The sequence below is a fragment of the Asterias amurensis genome, chromosome 16 (genome assembly GCF_032118995.1).
Source record: "Asterias amurensis chromosome 16, ASM3211899v1".
Taxonomy (NCBI): Eukaryota; Metazoa; Echinodermata; class Asteroidea; order Forcipulatida; family Asteriidae; genus Asterias; species Asterias amurensis.
The window spans coordinates 5,799,746-5,818,361 of record NC_092663.1 but is presented as its reverse complement, the minus strand read 5'-3'; the positions used below and the strand labels follow the sequence as shown (position 1 = coordinate 5,818,361).

Sequence of the window (18,616 nt, the reverse complement as noted above, 5' to 3'; positions counted from 1 at the left end):
GCTCGTAGGGTGTCATGGCTAAGTGGTTAAGAGCATCGATTTAAAGATCTGGATGTTACTGGTACTTGTTCCCTTCCAGATTCTGTTAAATCATTCTCTTCCAAACAGATGTATTTCTACATTTTCATGGCTCTGGCTCAGGTTTCTTTGAATGAGGCCTTGACAGAGAGAAAAACTAGATGTTACGCCACAAGAGGGCGCCCTTTCCATTATTAAGAGAATCATGAGTGAATTGTGGTGGATTGAGTATGATTTAAGTTGAGACATTATTACCTCTCCAGTGAGATCCATCATAACAAAGAGTAGTGCCTTGAGGAATTGATAGAGATGAGCTTGCACCCAGCATAGATCCATCCGCTCCATCATGAACTTAATGGCAATACAACCACCAAGCTTAGCGTACCAAGCTCTCTCGTAACAGCAACCACACATGCGTTCAGCCATGTATTCAAATAATGGCAGCTGGCATGCCTGCAATCATAGTAAGAATCAATCAGTTATGATTACTGGACAACAAGCTAAACAAGCTAAATGGATATCGGCTGGACACACTGCCCGAAGAAATGACAATAGATGGACAATAAGAATAATGGATTGGCAACCAAGGACAAGGGAAAAGAAAAAGAAGTAGACAGAGAAGAAGATGGAGAGATGACATCAGGGTATGCAGGAACAACATGAACCAGAACTGCAAGAAATACAAATGAATGGTGTTACATGAGGAGGGCTACATCCTACACTGGATGAAAAAAAAACCTCTAGCTACCGGGCAATCTCGGTGGCTACATCCTACACTGGATGAAAACACACCCTCTAGCTACCGGGCAATCTCGGTGGTGAACAAGCCTATGTAGAAAGTGTTTTCTAAGTGGAGATTCAGAGCCCATAGTCTAGCTGCCTAAAGGGATCATAGGCCATGTCAATCGAGCCTGTCTGAGGACAGAACTTTAAGGGTTTCAAGTGGATTTATTTTGCTAAATCTTTATTAACTAAAATATGTTTTGGGTCTACTGGCTGTAGACCGGTATAGCTGCGGAGAGTTAAGAATATCTTACCCTGAACTTGGAGCCCATGACGACAGCAGCAGTCTCTACAACAAACGTCATGGCTAGATGTCCAGTCTTACATAACTCCTTCTCTTCATAGGCCATACATGCAGCTATAGCATCCATTAGTACAAGCGCATCCATTCCATTCTGATTCTTACGATTAGATATCGGCAGAGGACCTACACAGAAATAATAATAATAATAATCAAACTGTATAAAGCTATAGCATCCATTAGTACAAGCGCATCCATTCCATTCTGATTCTTACGATTAGATATCGGCAGAGGACCTACACAGAAATAATAATAATAATAATAATCAAACTGTATAAAGCTATAGCATCCATTAGTACAAGCGCATCCATTCCATTCTGATTCTTACGATTAGATATCGGCAGAGGACCTACACAGAAATAATAATAATAATAATAATCAAACTGTATAAAGCTATAGCATCCATTAGTACAAGCGCATCCATTCCATTCTGATTCTTACGATTAGATATCGGCAGAGGACCTACACAAAAATAATAATAATAATAATAATCAAACTGTATAAAGCTATAGCATCAATTAGTACAAGCGCATCCATTCCATTCTGATTCTTACGATTAGATATCGGCAGAGGACCTACACAGAAATAATAATAATAATAATCAAACTGTATAAAGCTATAGCATCAATTAGTACAAGCGCATCCATTCCATTCTGATTCTTACGATTAGATATCGGCAGAGGACCTACACAGAAATAATAATAATAATAATAATCAAACTGTATAAAGCTATAGCATCCATTAGTACAAGCGCATCCATTCCATTCTGATTCTTACGATTAGATATCGGCAGAGGACCTACACATAAACAACAACATGTATAATCAACTCAACATTTTCAATCCGGACTTGTGAGTCAAGGGATGTAGTGAGTACATTAAGCGGAATATAGAAAAACAGCCAGGACTACTGCTTTCGCTTTAGTGGATTGAGGGGACTTCTGGCTATTAATTTCACTGTCGCGGAATGAGTCCTAATTGGTCTTAACGATTCCACTAGCTTGATCTAGTCATCGTCAGGAGTCTGCAGAGTGTAAGAGATGTTGGCCTATTGGTCTATATAATATTGTTTGTGTATATTTACCTGCTTGTTGGACCACAGCTACCAAGGTGTAATGTCTAACAACATTGAGCATAAATGATACAGATTCACCTCGTAGATCCTTGATTGCTGCTGATACTAAACATACAACAAATCACAATATCAATTAGTGTACACTATTGACTACATTTGGATACACTACTTTGGGGTATATATCAAGAATGGCAACGTCAATTACATTTTTAATAAGGCTGTGTCTGAAACGGCGATTTTGGCTACAGCTACAGCTAGATCAGTGCGTCTGCTAGTGTTGAAGAATAGGCAGGCGCGGGAGATCTAGCCGTAGCTGTAGCCGAAGTCACCGTTTCAGACACAGCTACAGCTAGATCAGTGCATCTGCCAGTGTTGAAGAATAGGCAGACATGGGAGATCTAGCCGTAGCTGTAGCCGAAGTCACCGTTTCAGACACAGCTACAGCTAGATCAGTGTATCTGCCAGTGTTGAAGAATAAGCAGACATGGGAGATCTAACCATAGCTGTAGCCGAAATCACCTTTTCAGACACAGCTACAGCTAGATTAGTGAATCTGCCAGTGTTGAAGAATAGGCAGACATGGGAGATCTAGCTGTAGCTGTAGCCGAAGTCACCGTTTCAGACACAGCTACAGCTAGATCAGTGAATCTACCAGTGCTGAAGAATAGGCAGACATGGGAGATCTAGCCGTAGCTGTAGCCGAAGTCACCGTTTCAGACACAGCTACAGCTACCGTATTTTCCTGCGGATAAGACGCTCGGCGGACAAGGCGCAGGACGCTAAAATGACCAAAAAAAATTCAAACGTCAGCAGACAAGGCGCACCGCCGCACAAGGCGCACGTTTAACCGCAAACAAAAGAACACCTGGCGCCACCCGTTGTCGGTACATTGACACAAAGACGTAATTTGTTGCCTTTGAGAACCTACGTATACCGACCTTTATCCTATCAGCCAACGCTGTATATTGTAAACAACATAAAGTTCGGCCCAATCAGCGGGCAGAAACCATGGTCCACGCACTGTCTGAAGTTAATTTTATTTACAACATGAACACAATGCCTCCCTGGACACATCCATCCGACGTCCCCACAAACTACGAGGGTCCTTGCTGATACAGATACATTGCAACGACAGACGGACGTAGCGTGTGGGTGTAGTAATGTATCCTCCGGCCGGGATGTCGCTGCATGCACATTAATATGCACATGTACACAGTGGATTGCGCTGCTCAATCTCGAGATTGCACAACAGATGTTGGAGACCATGTGGGCACCGTATTGAACGATGTTCGCCGACGGGTTGCGCTAAGCCGTCGCATTTGCGCTGCCTGGAAATGCGCCAAAATTCCCACGTGACTGTGCGGATCCCAAGCATGCCCAGACATAGCCAACATATGCGGTCAAATTCCATTGCGGACTATTGGGCATCTATATCGCTGCACGTTCATTGTATCCAAAGGGAATCACTGACTGGATCTAGCGGCAGGGACCTTCCGGATAAAGACAGGGGCGCAGTCTAGCCCAGACACGTCGAGTCTTGTCTCAATGCGTTTATTGCTGGTTCACGTATTTTTTACCAATAGAGGGCGTTTAACCCCACGCTATTACAATGTTCCAAAACGCCCTCTAGCGTTCAATGTTTCTTGTATTTATTGTCACACTCACAGTAACAACGACTACAGGCGTGATATCTGCTTTTGTGTTGCGTGATTAAATTTACAGACCTCGGAACGGTTGCGTTTTGGGGCTAATTTTCTGTGTCGTTTTGAGAGATTTTCGAGTCTGAACTTGGACATCGTTGATTTTACAGGCAAGTTTCATGCAAGGGCAACCATGATTTTAACAACCGTTCCTACCCGAAGTTTTGAAGCAATAAAATAAAATAAACCCTCAAAGTTTACCACACAATAGCGGTTGGGTGAATGACGTTTGTATGAAGTTATTGACTGTCAATCGTTTTCAGAACGAATACCCGGTCACACAGAAAAACGTTTGTACACTGCCGACGTCCGTTGGACCGAAAGCTAGACGCATTGCGGCATTAATGGAATGAAAGCACAGTCATGGGGAATAAACACGTTGCAGCATTGTTGGAATAATTGGACCGTCTTGGGGATTGCGGCATTGTTCGAACGAAAATACGGTCACAGTGTCTGAATAGCCTTGTTCGACCGCATTATTGAGTAAGGATTCTTCACACGAAGATCGTTGATTTGAACTGGACATGAAGGTATTTTTTGTTTCACGCAGTGATCATTAAAAAAAATCAATCGTCGGCAGACAAGGCGCACCGAAAGATAAGACGCATCGATGTTTTTGGGGTCTAAAAAGTCAGATAAGACGCGTCTTATCCGCAGGAAAATACGGTAGATCAGTGAATCTGCCAGTGTTGAAGAATAGGCAGACATGGGAGATCTAGCCGTAGCTGTAGCCGAAGTCACCGTTTCAGACACAGCTACAGCTAGATCAGTGAATCTGCCAGTGTTGAAGAATAGGCAGACATGGGAGATCTAGCCGTAGCTGTAGTCATAGTCATAGTCGCCGTTTCAGACACAGCTACAGCTAGATCAGTGAATCTGCCATTGTTGAAGAATAGGCAGACATGGGAGATCTAGCTGTAGCTGTAGCCGAAGTCACCGTTTCAGACACAGCTACAGCTAGATCAGTGAATCTACCAGTGCTGAAGAATAGGCAGACATGGGAGATCTAGCCGTAGCTGTAGCCGAAGTCACCGTTTCAGACACAGCTACAGCTAGTACAGTGAATCTGCCAGTGTTGAAGAATAGGCAGACATGGGAGATCTAGCCGTAGCTGTAGCCGAAGTCACCGTTTCAGACACAGCTACAGCTAGATCAGTGAATCTGCCAGTGTTGAAGAATAGGCAGACATGGGAGATCTAGCCGTAGCTGTAGCCGAAGTCGCCGTTTCAGACACAGCCTAGATGTGACCTGCTGTGTCTTTGCAGGTAACCAATTAAAATGAGCATAATCAGGTTTTTTGCAGTCCATATTTTGCAGACACAATATTTGGTCTGTTGGAAAAAGGAGAGAATGTTTTTGGGTGCACCAGGGCTTTCATATTTGTTCTTATGGTATAGGGTCAAAAAACCCAATTGGAAATCAGACTACATTAGGAATAATATCATGCCCAGCTTTGGCTGGAAACCTGTAGTGTACAAATATAATATTATATTTACCAATCATTGCAGTGAGTGCATGTTGTAGAGCATTCCTTGACAGTGTATTTTGACATTTGTACACATGTCCCTGTGTGCGAGGAATGTCACCATTCACCATGCTGCAAACAATATACAAACAATTCAAAGACGTTTATTATCTAGAATTTCACTCACTGATACTCTATCCTTCATATTTAAACAAGAACACACATCACTTCATTAAACACAATCAATTAAATTCTGAATATTAAAATTCATAAATTTAAAACTTCAGAAGTGGACAAGTGAAAACAGACTGCAAGTCTGTAGGGTGTCATTGCCGAGTAGTTTAAACCATTGAATTGTGGGTTCGAATCCCGGTCATGACACTTGTGTCTGTGAGCAAGATGCTTTACTATAATTGCTTCTCTCCACCCAGGGGTATAAATGGGTACCTGCGAGGGTAGAGGTTGATATTGTGTATGAAAAAGCCACTGGACCGCTACAGTTGCCCGGGGTTACATACTCCAAAGGGAGCTAAGAAAGATTCAAGGAATGTTATTGACCATACTCCAAAGGGAGCTAAGAAAGATTAAAGTAATGTTATTGACCATACTCCAAAGGGAGCTAAGAAAGATTAAAGGAATGTTATTGACCATACTCCAAAGGGAGTTAAGAAAGATTTAAGGAATGTTATTGACCATACTCCAAAGGGAGCTAAGAAAGATTCAAGGAATGTTATTGACCATACTCCAAAGGGAGCTAAGAAAGATTCAAGGAATGTTATTGACCATACTCCAAAGGGAGCTGAGAAAGATTAAAGGAATGTTATTGACCATACTCCAAAGGGAGTTAAGAAAGATTTAAGGAATGTTATTGACCATACTCCAAAGGGAGCTAAGAAAGATTCAAGGAATGTTATTGACCATACTCCAAAGGGAGCTGAGAAAGATTCAAGGAATGTTATTGACCATACTCCAAAGGGAGCTAAGAAAGATTAAAGGAATGTTATTGACCATACTCCAAAGGGAGCTAAGAAAGATTCAAGGAATGTTATTGACCATACTCCAAAGGGAGCTAAGAAAGATTCAAGGAATGTTAATAGCCATACTCCAAAGGGAGCTAAGAAAGATTCAAGGAATGTTATTGACCATACTCCAAAGGGAGCTAAGAAAGATTCAAGGAATGTTATTGACCATACTCCAAAGGGAGCTGAGAAAGATTCAAGGAATGTTATTGACCATACTCCAAAGGGAGCTAAGAAAGATTCAAGGAATGTTATTGACCATACTCCAAAGGGAGCTAAGAAAGATTAAAGGAATGTTATTGACCATACTCCAAAGGGAGCTGAGAAAGATTCAAGGAATGTTATTGACCATACTCCAAAGGGAGCTGAGAAAGATTCAAGGAATGTTATTGACCATACTCCAAAGGGAGCTAAGAAAGATTTAAGGAATGTTATTGACCATACTCCAAAGGGAGCTAAGAAAGATTCAAGGAATGTTATTGACCATACTCCAAAGGGAGCTGAGAAAGATTCAAGGAATGTTATTGACCATACTCCAAAGGGAGCTAAGAAAGATTAAAGGAATGTTATTGACCATACTCCAAAGGGAGCTAAGAAAGATTCAAGGAATGTTATTGACCATACCCCAAAGGGAGCTGTGAAAGATTCAAGGAATGTTATTGACCATACTCCAAAGGGAGCTGAGAAAGATTCAAGGAATGTTATTGACCATACTCCAAAGGGAGCTAAGAAAGATTAAAGGAATGTTATTGACCATACTCCAAAGGGAGCTGAGAAAGATTCAAGGAATGTTATTGACCATACTCCAAAGGGAGCTGAGAAAGATTCAAGGAATGTTATTGACCATACTCCAAAGGGAGCTAAGAATGATTTAAGGAATGTTATTGACCATACTCCAAAGGGAGCTAAGAAAGATTCAAGGAATGTTATTGACCATACTCCAAAGGGAGCTAAGAAAGATTCAAGGAATGTTATTGACCATACTCCAAAGGGAGCTGAGAAAGATTCAAGGAATGTTATTGACCATACTCCAAAGGGAGCTAAGAAAGATTAAAGGAATGTTATTGACCATACTCCAAAGGGAGCTGAGAAAGATTCAAGGAATGTTATTGACCATACTCCAAAGGGAGCTGAGAAAGATTCAAGGAATGTTATTGACCATACTCCAAAGGGAGCTAAGAAAAATTTAAGGAATGTTATTGACCATACTCCAAAGGGAGCTAAGAAAGATTCAAGGAATGTTATTGACCATACTCCAAAGGGAGCTGAGAAAGATTCAAGGAATGTTATTGACCATACTCCAAAGGGAGCTAAGAAAGATTCAAGGAATGTTATTGACCATACTCCAAAGGGAGCTAAGAAAGATTAAAGGAATGTTATTGACCATACTCCAAAGGGAGCTAAGAAAGATTCAAGGAATGTTATTGACCATACTCCAAAGGGAGCTGAGAAAGATTCAAGGAATGTTATTGACCATACTCCAAAGGGAGTTAAGAAAGATTTAAGGAATGTTATTGACCATACTCCAAAGGGAGCTAAGAAAGATTAAAGGAATGTTATTGACCATACTCCAAAGGGAGCTAAGAAAGATTCAAGGAATGTTATTGACCATACTCCAAAGGGAGCTAAGAAAGATTCAAGGAATGTTATTGACCATACTCCAAAGGGAGCTAAGAAAGATTCAAGGAATGTTATTGACCATACTCCAAAGGGAGCTGAGAAAGATTCAAGGAATGTTATTGACCATACTCCAAAGGGAGCTAAGAAAGATTAAAGGAATGTTATTGACCATACTCCAAAGGGAGCTGAGAAAGATTCAAGGAATGTTATTGACCATACTCCAAAGGGAGCTGAGAAAGATTCAAGGAATGTTATTGACCATACTCCAAAGGGAGCTAAGAAAAATTTAAGGAATGTTATTGACCATACTCCAAAGGGAGCTAAGAAAGATTCAAGGAATGTTATTGACCATACTCCAAAGGGAGCTGAGAAAGATTCAAGGAATGTTATTGACCATACTCTAAAGGGAGCTAAGAAAGATTCAAGGAATGTTATTGACCATACTCCAAAGGGAGCTAAGAAAGATTAAAGGAATGTTATTGACCATACTCCAAAGGGAGCTAAGAAAGATTCAAGGAATGTTATTGACCATACTCCAAAGGGAGCTGAGAAAGATTCAAGGAATGTTATTGACCATACTCCAAAGGGAGTTAAGAAAGATTTAAGGAATGTTATTGACCATACTCCAAAGGGAGCTAAGAAAGATTAAAGGAATGTTATTGACCATACTCCAAAGGGAGCTAAGAAAGATTCAAGGAATGTTATTGACCATACTCCAAAGGGAGCTAAGAAAAATTTAAGGAATGTTATTGACCATACTCCAAAGGGAGCTAAGAAAGATTCAAGGAATGTTATTGACCATACTCCAAAGGGAGCTGAGAAAGATTCAAGGAATGTTATTGACCATACTCCAAAGGGAGCTAAGAAAGATTCAAGGAATGTTATTGACCATACTCCAAAGGGAGCTAAGAAAGATTAAAGGAATGTTATTGACCATACTCCAAAGGGAGCTAAGAAAGATTCAAGGAATGTTATTGACCATACTCCAAAGGGAGCTGAGAAAGATTCAAGGAATGTTATTGACCATACTCCAAAGGGAGTTAAGAAAGATTTAAGGAATGTTATTGACCATACTCCAAAGGGAGCTAAGAAAGATTAAAGGAATGTTATTGACCATACTCCAAAGGGAGCTAAGAAAGATTCAAGGAATGTTATTGACCATACTCCAAAGGGAGCTAAGAAAGATTCAAGGAATGTTATTGACCATACTCCAAAGGGAGCTAAGAAAGATTCAAGGAATGTTATTGACCATACTCCAAAGGGAGCTAAGAAAGATTCAAGGAATGTTATTGACCATACTCCAAAGGGAGCTGAGAAAGATTCAAGGAATGTTATTGACCATACTCCAAAGGGAGCTAAGAAAGATTAAAGGAATGTTATTGACCATACTCCAAAGGGAGCTGAGAAAGATTCAAGGAATGTTATTGACCATACTCCAAAGGGAGCTAAGAAAGATTCAAGGAATGTTATTGACCATACTCCAAAGGGAGCTAAGAAAGATTAAAGGAATGTTATTGACCATACTCCAAAGGGAGTTAAGAAAGATTAAAGGAATGTTATTGACCATACTCCAAAGGGAGTTAAGAAAGATTCAAGGAATGTTATTGACCATACTCCAAAGGGAGCTAAGAAAGATTAAAGGAATGTTTTTGGCCAAACACCAGAGGCGTGTCAGAGCAGTTAAGAGCAACAGATTCAAGCTCTGCTGTTTCTGATCAGCAGAGTATTGGTTCAAGATTCGTGACACCTGTGCCCTTAAGCAAGACACTAAACTATGATGCTTGTCCTTCATTGCTAAGAGGAGGATGATAGTAGTTGTTTCTCTTACCTGGAATGAGTCAGAAGTTGATGTACTGCCTGTTTATCGTCATCTAGATTCATCATACTAATAATGAAATGACGTACAACATCAAAAGCTTTCCTTCGATAGTACGGCTCTGTATTGGGTGATTTCAGTTTGTTCAATGCTGTATCCATAACCTGATGACGTAATCAAATCTCAATTGATCATTTAGATAGTAAAAGCCAGCAATCATCAATAGCTTATGGAAAAAACCATAAGAGATGCAATGTAGGTGAGAATGGACATTCGGAACAAGACTATTTTCTCTATAAATTAAGATTTCGAGATCGGTAGACTTGCCCAGCTCCATTTTAAACCTGTCTATTTTTCTATAAATTAAGATTTTGAGATCGGTAGACTTGCCCTGTCGGGAAGTTTTCAATTGAAATAAAACAAATTTAACTTTTTTATGGGCAAATATTGTAGAAGCAACACATACACATTTGAAATATAGACATTGAAAATGACAAAATAGCAACAAATATTTTAGTAGAATATTTGCTGTAGTTTGGTAACTTTCAAAGCGCATGGAGACATCTCTGTGCTTGTGATATGGCACTATACAAAACTGGTTCAATATTATTATTGTTAGTACAATACGTACCTTACTGACTGGTAGTTGTATCGGCGTCTTGTGTTCAGGGAAGTACACAGTAATACATGGGCCTTCAGAATCATCTTCCTTATACATTAGCTGTAAAACCAACAATGGAGTATCAGTTGTTATCCAATGTAAGTATCATGGTATAACGTATTAATCACTGACTTTTATAATACATGGGCCTTCAGAATCATCTTCCTTATACATTAGCTGTAAAACCAACAATGGAGTATCAGTTGTTATCCAATGTAAGTATCATGGTATAACGTAATAATCACTGACTTTTATAATACATGGGCCTTCAGAATCATCTTCCTTATACATTAGCTGTAAAACCAACAATAGAGAATTACTTTGTCATCATCATTTAGTGGTCGGAACCAAGATTCCAATCATCCGCTTATCAAGAAACACGAGTGTATGGAATAAACAAATTCATACAAACACTGTCTGTGCTAAAGCAATATTTCATTGTGAGCAAAATTAAAACTCAAAATCAAACTTTCCAAGTTAATGACTACTTACCCTTTGTGGTTCCTTCAGCATCTTGCGATTCCCACCTCCAAACTTTCCCAAAACACGGAATGCAACATGAGCGATGTTGTCATTGCGATTACGGAGGGTTCTCCATAGAGCCTACAATAATAAGGTATTATGAATGTCAATATCTCTGTCGTATTACAAACAATTACACACTTTGCTGAAGAAAGCATGATGCTTCTTATTTAGATACAGCATTTGCTTAAGTTGTTTGCCATTGTTGCTAATGTTATCTTACCAAATGCAATCACCGTGTACAAACAGCAAGTTAAACCTGAACCGAATTAACTTTAAGAGCAGGGGGGGGGGGACACAGTGGTAACAATTATTTATTCCCCTTGCATTCAGACAGCACAGAGTTAAACCAGATAATTATGGTTAATCTTAGGTCAAAGCAGACGCGACCCCATTACTCCAACACCCGGTTTATTCACAGATGCTTTTCCTGTTCATTGGTCACAGTGTGTTTACATAACGAGAACATAGCTAAATGGGTCGTCTGTTGTGAGTTAAACCAGATTTAGTCTCTTTTTTTCTGTCCACAGTGTTGAAAGATAAACCCAAAACGGTCTGAAGATCTTTCGAGTTTAAACCTGATTTGGTCTAACTTTAGAGCCGTTCAGACACAGAGAGTTGAACTCGATCAGGTTGAACCATGAGTTAAACCGACTTTAGTACTGTGTCTAAACGACCTCATTAATTGATCTCTATAAATAGCTTTGGTCGTTTGCCCAGCACCGTTACAAGGGTAAATTTATAGGGAGCCCAAGGGGGGGTGCAGCATTTTTTCTAGGAGCATTTCTAACTACCTGCATAAGTTCTGCTCTGACTGGTTGGATGTGTTCATATAAGAAGTCAGGCTGTAGATTGTCAACGCATAGCTCCAGTGTTCGTAAACCCTGTCATGACAAGAAACAATAACACTCAATCAATACTTGCAATCCTGTATGGTATGTCTACATTCACAATCCAATAACACTTTGTTTTGAAACAAAGTGTAAAACAAATCTACTTGTAGCTAAAGATGGATTGCACTAAGCGTCATTGGCTGCCATACTAAGCAATATTGGCTGCCATACCAAGCATCATTGGCTGCCATACTAAGCGTCATTGCCTGCCATACTAAGCGTCATCGACTGCCATACTAAGCGTCATCGACTGCCATACTAAGCGTCATTGGCTGCCATACCAAGCATCATTGGCTGCCATACTAAGCGTCATTGACTGCCATACTAAGCGTCATCGGCTGCCATACTAAGCGTCATCGGCTGCCATACTAAGCGTCATTGGCTGCCATACTAAGCGTCATTGGCTGCCATACTAAGCGTCATTGGCTGCCATACTAAGCGTCATTGGCTGCCATACTAAGCGTCATTGGCTGCCATACTAAGCGTCATTGGCTGCCATACTAAGCGTCATTGGCTGCCATACTAAGCGTCATTGGCTGCCATACTAAACGTCATTGGCTGCCATACTAAGCGTCATTGGCTGCCATACTAAGCATCATTGGCTGCCATACAAAGGTCATTGGCTGCCATACTTGATGATTAACACTGGAAAAGGGCACGCGGTGCGCTCAACTCTTAGCCAAATGAAAGCATTTCACGTGTGCATATTTCATCAAAGAGTGTGAGTTCGAGTCCCAGTCATGACACTTGTGCCCTTAAAGCAAAACCAGTATTGCTTCGACCTTTGAATGGGATGTGAAGGCATTGTCCAGTGTGTTGTGTAATGCACGTAAAAGAATCCAGTGCACTTATCGAAGTTTGATTGGGTGCATATTGTGCCACAGCACCTTGTTAACCACTGCATGGTGCTGTGAAAGCAGTAGTCTCATAATTCAAACATAGTCCCAGGAAAATACTGTATGTTGAAGTGCCTTGAGCGTCACTGAGTGACCGATATGAGCGCTATATAAGAAGCCACTATTATTACTATTACTATTATGTATAAAACTGAGAGTGCATGTTTAGTTACCTGGCTGACTAGGGTTTGAGATCCATTAAGAGCTGATACTAGCGGATCCATTAGCATAGGTAGGTAAGGTAAGAGTGAACTTAGACGCACTGGTACAGTCAAGCATAACTCTACAAATAAATCCTTCATATGCTGCTTGTGTAGTCCACTCTGTAGTTGGTTCAATCCTAAATGCAAAACAAGTTTAACTTGGTCAAGCTGTTATTCATTGTAGTATTATTATTATTATTATTATTATTATTATTAGTATAAACCATTATTATTATTATTATAAAGATTTATATATATAGCGCATTCATTTCCAAAATAGACCAATGCGCTTAACAATAAAAGTTGAAATTGTGTACCTTTCCCTGTCTTGATGTATTATCATTCTGAAAATACAATCAACTCATTTTCTTTGTAAACTTTCACCAACATAGATCAAAAATATTTGTGCCCAGGTCATAATCACTCATTGCTTCAGAAACACAACAATCTGTGGGACTCTGTACATCACAAATGCAGTGCATGAAACTCCATGAAACGCTACATCAAAGGTAGTGAAACAACTTCACTGGCTCTATTTAAAACATTCAAGCTGATGCTCATTGTCCACAATGCACTTAACAAGGCTTCCCAAATTATCTCAGAACTGCTTCAAGTTTACACTGTCAAGAAATCTTTGATCAAGTTCAATGATTCTTCTCATTGAACCCAACACTCATGGGGTGACGGGTCTATTTCTTCAGCTGCTCTCCACCACTTAATCTTAGATCAAGTCTTTGTACCACAAAATTCAAATCTCTTGTCAAAACTTATCTTCCATCACTGGTTTTCAAGGACTAATTTAGTTGTGTCCGTTGTCTTTTCTTTGTTTTTGGTTTACTTTGCCTTGAGCACTCAGCATAGTGGATATGTGCGCATTACAAGTCTTTATTATTATTATAAGTGAGTCAGTTACCTTGTAGTAGGTCAGGCAGTAATGGTAGAAACTCCTGATAGAGCAAATCATGGCTCCCTCCACCAATGGATCTAAACAGCGCCCTCAATAGTAGGAAGTAGTTATAAGGCTCTTTTGCTGTAGTAGCAAGTTCCATGGAGCGATTGACAATCTTGTGTAGATGTGGCTACGTCAGAAGAACAAGAAGTATATTATTCATTAGATATACTCCAAAACCTTTAACCCAGGTTCAGTATTTAAGTTGGATTCAGTATTCTGTACATTCAAGGATTAAACGCACTGGACACTATTGGTAATTACTAAAGACAATTGTTAACATAAAAACTTACTTGGTAACAAGCAATGGGGAGCTGTTGATAGTATAAAACATTGGGAGAAACGGTTCCCTAATTTCTTACGCAAATAATAAAATACCAATATAAACCACGAGGGAAACTGACTGGGTAAATTTTGAAATGATTTTTGGGGTTGAACAAAAAATTTACTAAAGTGGGATTCGAACCAACGACCTCCGGATTAACGTGCCGACACTAGCCTTTAACCCGGAGTTTGTTGGCTCGAATCCCACTCTAGTCAATTCTTTGTTCAAACCCAAAAATCATTAATAAAATACTAAAGGTTCTTTTTTCGTTATTTTCTGTTATCTTATACATACATATGTGGGATACACCAAGTGAGAATACTGGTCTTTGATAATTACAAAAGATGTCCAGTGCCTCAAATAGATAATGCACAGTTCACTTTGCAAACCTAGGAAAGTACAAAGGCCAACACCAAGATACTATTAAAACAGGCTAGTTTGAACTCAAATGAAAACATTAAGTCTAACCTTTAACATCTGTTCATTCTCAGCAGCAAATAGAGATACAGAACCAAAGACAAGTTTGAACAGTTTCAGATACAGGTTGGATCTATCCATGTTAGCTGCAAGAAATAAATAGCAACAAAGCAAAAATTGTACTTAATAACAGTAATAATAATAGCTTCTTACAAAGGTATGTATAAAGAAACTTTAAAAATTTGAAAAAGAGCCCTACTCCTTAGCACCATGCCAGGGGGGGGGGGGCGGAGGGGGTATTGCGCAATCATTTGCTGGCGCGTTTTGGGTACACTCCATTTTAAAAATAGGTGATGACAATATTAAACAAGAAAAGATAACATGAATACCGCTGAAATGCTCTCTTTAACATCACTGAAAACATAACAGTTCTTATTGTAAGAGCATTTTCAATTGTTAAACTGGTTAGTTTTACATAAAATGCTTAAACATTTTACCGAAATTTTCCGTTGGCTTATTGCAGCGGCCAACGTGTATGAATGGGTCCAGGCGGGAGTTTTGTTACAAAACATCACCCCTAAAATGGCTATAAACATCGACATAATGTGAAAAAAATTATCGTTCATCCTCTGATTTGTTTTACTAAATGTGATGAGGGATAGATCTTTCATTCCTGAAAGTTTAAACAAAATCCCTCTGTACATCCTCTGGATATTTGACGTTTTTTGAGAGGTATTTTTGAGAAAATGGTTTCTGCCTATACTTGGTTTCCACGCAAACGATCGTCTGTTGGCAGACGGGAACATTCGCCGCAGGTAATGTTAATTCTGAGGCAAGCGCACATCTTAAACATAATATGTAAGACATATTATACACTAAATATATGTTGCTTATAAAATTATTAAATTACTAAAGCAGTTGGCAATGCAACAAAAAATCATTTATGATGTTTTCTAGTGTAGACATTGGGTGAACTAACATTATTTAGAGATAACTGCACCCTTTGATTAAATGGACCCGTCCAGGCAGTCTCAACGGCCGCGCCTGCGTTCAAAGGGGAGAACGTATTCGAAATCTTTTAATTATATATAGGGAATGTACGTGCACTTTATACACAGCGCGCCGTTTGCGTAGGTTTGTAGGTTTGTATGGAGAGCTAGCTTCGACCGGCGCTCGTTGGGAGAGACGAATGAGATTATTTTCAACGTAGGTGGCAGGTTCGTGGCGCGACCCCTTCCGCCCCCCCTTCACCAAGCAATGGTTTATAAGGTGCTGTGGTGCAATATGCTGCCAATCAAACCAGGAACACCTACTCCTTAACATAGCACCATGCAATGGTTTATAAGGTGCCGTGGTGCAATATGCTGCCAATCAAACCAGGAACACCTACTCCTTAACATAGCACCATGCAATGGTTTATAAGGTGCTGTGGTGCAATATGCTGCCAATCAAACCAGGAACACCTACTCCTTAACATAGCACCATGCAATGGTTTATAAGGTGCTGTGGTGCAATATGCTGCCAATCAAACCAGGAACACCTACTCCTTAACATAGCACCATGCAATGGTTTATAAGGTGCTGTGGTGCAATATGCTGCCAATCAAACCAGGAACACCGGTCGAACCCCTTCTCTTTTCAGCGTGCAGCTGTTCCTGTTAGCCTTTTTAACCTCTTTTGGCCCGTTAGTTTTACATCACGATCGCAGTAAGTTGACAGGGAGGTCAGTTTACCATGCGTCCACATGGGATTTAATTTTGTCATTCTACAGAAAACATTACAATAACAAAAAAGGTTCAATGGGAACACGCCTATATTGTGACTTACTTCCCATTTCTTCCATACGTTCCAGTAAATATTCCACCAAGATGGTAGCAAATGTTGCTGACGTTGCTGGGTTAGCCAAGAATGAATTGGCAATGATCTGCAGTGCATAATTGTGATATATTCTATCCACAAAGAACTCAATCGTCGTCTGAAAGATCTCACGGAATGTCAAGTGATGCATCATGGTAAACTGTGTATGGAAAAAAGAAGCAAACAAATCTGTCTAAGTAGGTTTGAAAGCAAATACACTCTTTACACAAAAAAGACTTAAACAAGAAAGGTAGTGGTAGCACTTTGATACTTAAAACTAATTACATAAAAAATACCTGCAGCATTTCCACTGCGTAATGCAGCGCAAGGAGCTCGAGTTCAGAGACAGAGCTCAAGCCAAGGTTTGAGAAAGGCCCAAAGTCAAAGAGATTCTTACCACTCCAGCAAAGTGTTCTAGAACTTCTTTCTCATCCTTGATGCGTACTCCTTGCATTGCTGGTGGTCTGATGGTAGTCTGCCCATTAGTACCAATCTGAATCTGATAGATGTCTAGAGCTTTCATAGCTGCAATCAATTAGACAAACAGAAACCAATTAATAACAATCTAAAACATTAAGGTTGTCAACCTTTTCAACATGGTGGTTCAAATTAACTAAAATATCAACCCAACTGACCACAACGCAGCTGTCCTAGATGTCTAACATCTATTATATCCTTGATGTCTAACATCTATTATATCCTAGATGTGTTTATGTAGTCCTTACCATACTTCACTAGATCAACAAAGACTGCGGTTTCCTTGGGTTGGAATTGCTTGTTCTGGCCAAAGTTCTGTGACTCTACCATGGGCAAATAAAGAGAGAAAAAAAAACATTAAAAGCAGTCAGGAATTCGTCCATATCTCTACATTTTCAAGAAAATGCAACAATACAGTGTAAGTGTGTTGAGAAGTAAGTTCGTTCTAGCCATTCTATTGTTGTGATTTGTATACCAAAATGTGAAAGTAGGAATATTCAATAGAGTACAAGGGCTTGCCTACATTTACCCAGCATAATATTTGGTCTTTGGAAAACGGAATAAATATTTTCTGGAGTAGGAGGACTGACCAACATGTACACATACATGACATAGTGAAGTCTCTAGTAGACATTTCAGGCTATTTAATCATAACTGTACACATATTTCCAAGGGCAAAGCAATCAGAAAACAGACTTTAGTAGGATGAATATTATCCCTGATGCGCACATTTCTTCAGATTTTTCCAAGGGGCAAAACAAATGGGAAATCATTCTCAAACAGGAAGACTATTATGTCAGTGACTATGACCAGTGGTACTCACCATTGGTTATCTTACATGAGCTGACACCCCATGTGATGGTTTTGACTCCACATACCACAGTCTTTACTAAGTGTCTACAGTCAGTCACTGAGTAATTACTGTACTGAGAGAAGCTTGATGGTACATAGGTCTTAGCTTTGTTATCATCCTTATCCTTCTCGGGGAAGATAGCACTTAGAGGTTGCACCCCTGGGGTACTGGGTACGGTGGGTGTTTGGGGTACGGTAGGTGTCTGGGGTACTACAGAAGGAGTAGGTGGTGGGGGTAATAGAGCTGGGGTAGTTGGTCCAGGAGTAATAGGTGTTGATGGAGTTGGCTGGATGTTGATAGTAAGAGGTGGAGGTTTAGAGGCAAATGGAACGACGGTGTGGGATTGGAAGGATGTGGGTTTCTCTTGACTAGTCTCTTGAGTTTGACGACTGCAAGGCAAACAAACACATTTACATTCATCATACACATTGCTAGTCAAAAATACATCAAGAAGTTTATATTTCTATATTTTTAATGAGATATCGCCCAACTCATAAGGCCACTGAGGGATAAACTGAACTGATTTTGGCTATCGAGCATTGCCACCTACCCCTGGAGCTGAAACAAGGTTACTTCTGTCACAGTCCATAGTAAGGATGTAGGCTTGGGTATCATTCACTAGGAGCCTGGCTTGGAAAGCAGAATGCACTACCATCCCGACTTTTTACAAAGCAATAAGGGTTAAGTGCCTTGCCCAAGGGCACAAGTGTCATGACTTGGATTCAAACCCACACTCTGATGCTGACAACACCAGAGCTTGGGCCCGGT

General features: G+C 40.0%; 1 protein-coding gene across 1 annotated transcript in view; it reads right to left on the bottom strand.

The window, feature by feature from the left end:
* The window catches only part of LOC139948671 (transformation/transcription domain-associated protein-like), an 86,230-nt gene that overhangs the window by 55,305 nt on the left and 12,309 nt on the right, over positions 1-18,616 (bottom strand). The window contains exons 14-28 of the mRNA XM_071946900.1: positions 17,819-18,237; positions 17,244-17,318; positions 16,916-17,043; positions 16,489-16,678; positions 14,714-14,808; positions 13,885-14,050; positions 12,942-13,108; positions 11,774-11,863; positions 10,950-11,060; positions 10,428-10,517; positions 9,809-9,960; positions 5,373-5,473; positions 2,186-2,281; positions 1,056-1,228; positions 274-471 (exon numbers count right to left, since the gene is read on the bottom strand). Of these exons, the coding sequence (XP_071803001.1) occupies positions 274-471; positions 1,056-1,228; positions 2,186-2,281; positions 5,373-5,473; positions 9,809-9,960; positions 10,428-10,517; positions 10,950-11,060; positions 11,774-11,863; positions 12,942-13,108; positions 13,885-14,050; positions 14,714-14,808; positions 16,489-16,678; positions 16,916-17,043; positions 17,244-17,318; positions 17,819-18,237 (2,251 nt within the window). The remainder of the gene's footprint in view (positions 1-273; positions 472-1,055; positions 1,229-2,185; positions 2,282-5,372; positions 5,474-9,808; positions 9,961-10,427; positions 10,518-10,949; positions 11,061-11,773; positions 11,864-12,941; positions 13,109-13,884; positions 14,051-14,713; positions 14,809-16,488; positions 16,679-16,915; positions 17,044-17,243; positions 17,319-17,818; positions 18,238-18,616) is intronic.